Source organism: Populus nigra, chromosome 13 (assembly GCF_951802175.1).
Source record: "Populus nigra chromosome 13, ddPopNigr1.1, whole genome shotgun sequence".
In the NCBI taxonomy this organism is placed as follows: domain Eukaryota; kingdom Viridiplantae; phylum Streptophyta; class Magnoliopsida; order Malpighiales; family Salicaceae; genus Populus; species Populus nigra.
The window spans coordinates 3,959,668-3,964,293 of NC_084864.1; the positions used below are offsets into that span (position 1 = coordinate 3,959,668).

General features: G+C 36.3%; 1 protein-coding gene across 1 annotated transcript; it reads left to right on the forward strand.

The window, feature by feature from the left end:
- The first annotated feature begins 993 nt into the window (after window positions 1–993).
- LOC133671078 (metacaspase-1-like) lies at window positions 994–3,553 on the forward strand. Its single transcript, XM_062091707.1, has 5 exons — window positions 994–1,715; window positions 2,063–2,375; window positions 2,467–2,581; window positions 2,673–2,855; window positions 2,960–3,553. The coding sequence occupies exons 1-5, from the start codon at window positions 1,193–1,195 to the stop codon at window positions 3,017–3,019; spliced, it is 1,194 nt and encodes a 397-aa protein (XP_061947691.1). The 5' UTR covers window positions 994–1,192; the 3' UTR covers window positions 3,020–3,553.
- The last annotated feature ends 1,073 nt before the right edge of the window (window positions 3,554–4,626 follow it).

Below are 4,626 nucleotides of genomic sequence, written 5' to 3' on the forward strand. Positions count from 1 at the left end.
CTCCAAATACCAATATGCTGATGTTTTTACTAAGCCGCTTCCCCACTTTAGTTTTGCTTCTTTGCGGTCCAAGCTTTATGTGGTCAATCCACCTTTAGCTTAAAAGAGTATATTATGGGATGTGTTGTAATATAGAAAATATTGTACTTTCCTTATATATATTTATCTACGTAGTGCGCTAGACAATAACTACTGTATGTTGATCTAGTCTATATATATATATATATAAAAGAGATGGCTACTGATTATATAAGCTGTTCAGTCTCATTTATGTAAAGTGGAGGGTTTAGAAAATAGATCGAATCTTTGTAAATTATGTGAGTTTTTGCAATGTTTGGCAGACGCGTCTTACAAGAAATAGACTTTGATTAACATGAAAAGAATTTACGAAACAAGTTCTCTGCCTAGAATAAATTAACTGTTTGGATAGAGTGAATCCAGTTTTAGTAATTGATTACGACTCTTCAACCAGATCAAATTGGTTCACAAACATCACTACTTTCTTGATTTTGTTAGGTTACTTTTTTCTTGCTTTAGATAACAACGTAAGCCGTCGATTTTGGCTCAAATTGTAAGTGATTTTGCTTTTGATATTATTATTTTGGAATTAAATTGGTGGACATAAAGAAATTTTCTCATGAATACACTGGCATAGCTTGCTAAGATCCTTTCGACTATTACCAAAAACAAAAAAAAATTTGCTTGCTAAGATCCAACTACATGATGACTTGATAAAGCTTGATGTATGAAAGACATATCCCATGATAGCATGACTCTTAAGAAAAAAATATTCTCACTCAACTCTCTCTCTCCCCCTTCGGAAAGGCAAGTACACCTGGCCTGGACAAGCACTAACGACATAGATTAAATTAGATTCTTTTACTTTTAATATTCTCCAAAATGAGGGTGACATCAAGATTGATCTTGAAAAGGTGGTCGGTTCTGATTTCAGTCTTTTATGGCAGTTGGATTCCATTAACGTTTACTGAGTTACTAAAAAATACATCCTCCAATCATCTTGTGAGTTTCTTTTACAATTCAGATAACTCTATACATTGAGTGCACCTAGATTACGAGTAGGCTCAGAGTTTACTGAAAATCAAAAGAAGAGAGAAAAATTAAAATTCTTGTATTCCTCAAGAGCCGACATTCTAAAATTCTTATGCATATAACTTAACATGGCATTTAAATTATGCATTGCGCCTGCTATTCAGCTCTCAACAAAGTTTTGTTAAGCCTTTCTTTCTCGGCTGCGAAGGAATCCTTCATTTATTATATATATACTGCTTCTATGGATAACAATAGATACCAGATTATGATGGAAGCTAGAGGTGTTGTGTGCTGCAAATGTAGGCAACGATTATCATTATTGACACAAAATTCCACTGGAGTAAAGTGCCCAATCTGCAATATGATGAATCCAGTTCCAATCTGTGAACGATCACGTAGCAAGGATGTAAAGGCAAAGAAAAAGATATCAGATGATCACTTGATTAGTAGCGAAAAGACAGAGTCGTTGAATAAGATGCCCTCCCCTTTGGAAATTTCGCGGTCATCATCAGGGACAGGGACAGCAAGGAAGCGAGCACTGCTAATCGGAGTGACTTACAAAAGGAAGCACATGCTTAAGGGGACTATCAATGATGTGAAGAGCATGAGAGGATTTTTGATCAACAATTTTGGTTTCAAAGAGGAGAACATTCTGGTTCTTACAGGTATTTTTATGTAGATTAATATGGCTGTATGCAAGGCATGCTTGTAGTTTCCATGTTCTTAAGAAGATCATTGTTCATTCTCTTGATTTCTGAGCTATTCTTTTTCTCCTTCTTCTCTGCTGATAACATTCCTTCTGATGTGCGTAGGCTACCGGACGGGATGGAATATAATCTATATATAATCTACCTGTGGGCTTCCTGTGAATATTATAGACTTCATGTTATAAAATTCATATTATAAAATTTACAATTGTTATCCGAATATATTCCTTCTATAATTGTACTTTCTTTATAGGAATGAGATCTAGAGAAAGGAAAGAACTAATTCTTTACAATGTGAACTGCAGAACAGTATACAACAAAGAAAAACATACTGCAATCCATGGAATGGCTCGTCAAGGACTGCCAGGCAGGTGACTCCCTCGTGTTCTACTTCTCCGGTCATGGCTTACGTCAACCAGATTTTGAACGCGATGAGCGAGATGGGTTTGATGAAAATATTTGCCCAGTTGATTTCATGACAGAAGGTATGATCCGGGACAATGAAATCAATTCCCTCATAGTTTGGCCGCTGAAAAAGGATGTTACTCTTCATGCAATTGTCGATGCTTGTCACAGTGGAACTATCCTTGATCTTGAACATGTCTACAATAGGGAACAGTAAGTTTCATCCATTGTGCCACATGACACAGTTTTACCTTCTAGGACTTCTTGTCGTTGACTGAATATTAAAATTTCTTACTTGCAACAGAAAGAAATGGGAAGATAACAGCCCTCCATCTGGTAATGCAAGGAAACACACGGATGGTGGATTGGCAATTTCAGTCAGTGCTTGTCTGGATAATGAAAATGCTGCCGATACCTCTGTAAGATATGCAGTTGATTAATGTGATTATTTATCTGGCTCTAGAGGAAATAGTTGAATTAGCTCACTTCTCTGTGTACATAAATTTTCAGGCATTCACAAAGACAATGAATGGTGCTCTGACCTACCTTTTAATATACTTTCTGAAGAAATATCCTGGATTAACATATGGTGACCTACTTGACTTGATGCATGAAGAGTTGAGCAAATTTAACGAAGGTGGATGCCTTCCTGCAAAATTCTTGAGAAAAATATTCAACGACCTGTTATCGCAGGTCAGCCTCTAATATGGAGTTAAATATTTGTGCATAGAATTTGATAGAAAACTAGTTCATATTTTCATGTATTACTTTCTCATGGTTATGCCTGATGTGTGCAGAGTCCTCAAATTTCATCTTCCCAACCATTCGATGTTTACAAGAGACATTTTATCTTGTAATAATAAATTACTTTAAAAATTGAGTAATTGGATCGTGAGAGCAAGAATGAAGAAAAGTCTTCGGCACCTGCGAGTCTCCAATAATAACTTCAATGCCAAATCGAAGCTCATCCGAAAACCATTTTGGACGTCCAGTTTAATTCTCTCAAAATAAGCAAGCGGATATAAATGTCTTCAACCTTCTTGATTGAGCTGAGAGGAGAAATTTCTGTTCATCAAACTTTCGGCGAGCAGCGGATATTTTCACAAGATATATGTTTTCAAGCTGAATGCAGTGACATTGCCAGTTATATAGAAATGATATGAAAGATACTTTGAACCAACAAAAGTCGAACGAAAAACTAAAAAGGCAACAATCAAGTTGAAGACTTGCATGGTCAGCTTTTCAAAATTCTTATTTTTCTACTTGCTAGCAATAATTTTCTTCAATATTTCAACCAAATTCTGATAGGAAGAATCACCAGGACAAGGGGCCTCCTCTGCCTTGGTTTTCCATTATATTGCCTTCCTTTTAATATATTTTCCCTTCTCTCCCTCCATTGACTCCCTCGCAAGTTTCTCCACTTCATATCTTTTCACGTTTGTTTTCTATCTCCATTCCGAAATCCCACTTAGCACAAGCAAACCAACAGTTGATCCACTGTTCACCGAAAAATGACCAACATACCATTAGGACACCGCCACAGATACTGTCCAATGTTGAATTCCACCCCATGTGATTTGAAAACCCTCTTATCGAAGGATGCTTCAAGACTTGTTCTTGAGAACACCAGCTTATGTGTTGTCAGCTTCAAGAACTTTCCATTAAGCACCGTTTTACTTAGTTCATTATGGTGCTAGTATTAAGAACACGCCACACGCCTATAGGTGTGGAACGGTAGAGTTTTCCATTCAGTTATAAAGGTGTAACAGAATGCATGGATTACACATGAAAATGAAATGAAATACGAATGACAATCCTTGAAGTCAAGAACTCTATTCTACCTTCATCCTATGCATGTGACTCATCCCTCCCAGCCACCACAGCTAAACACTGAAACACATAATGCCAGTCTATACCCTCCACCAGCCATTCATTCCCCTCCTCCACTAAGCCCCATACAGGTAGGCACCTTAAGTGTTTCACCCGTAACAGCTTACTAGCAAGCATATATCCTTTTTTCAGACAAAAATTCAGGTGGCAACACAGCGGCTTCCCCTGCAACAAGATCATGTCAATAGTTTCTAGGTAATTCGGAGATAATTGTTTGTATCCATTTATTGTGTTATTTTTTTATTGCATAGAACTTGTACATATACATGTACAATAAATCCTTTTTAAGAATGGAAAACTAAAAATAGAAATATATCAAAATATTTCCTAAACTTATTCTTAATTTTTCGTTTTTCTGATTTGTAATATTTTCTAAACCGAGAATTAATCATTGTCAACACATCAGGCCTTATATATTATCCATAAGAAACCTTTTTTTCCTGTTAACTAGTCCCCAAGCAAATTCAATCATTTTCTGTGGGGTTATTATAGTGATGCTACCAAAATTTACATACACCACAGAGTTTGGTTCTTTTGAATCAAGCCATTCAACGCACTCTGGTTGTTCTAAAAA

Excerpts from the sequence above, each read along its gene's own strand:
- LOC133671078 (XM_062091707.1), top strand. The coding sequence starts at position 1,193 with ATGCATTGCGCCTGCTATTCAGCTCTCAACAAAGTTTTGTTAAGCCTT. Across the intron at positions 1,716-2,062 it reads GAACATTCTGGTTCTTACAG|AACAGTATACAACAAAGAAA; the intron begins GTATTTTTATGT and ends TGTGAACTGCAG. Across the intron at positions 2,582-2,672 it reads AAAATGCTGCCGATACCTCT|GCATTCACAAAGACAATGAA; the intron begins GTAAGATATGCA and ends ATAAATTTTCAG.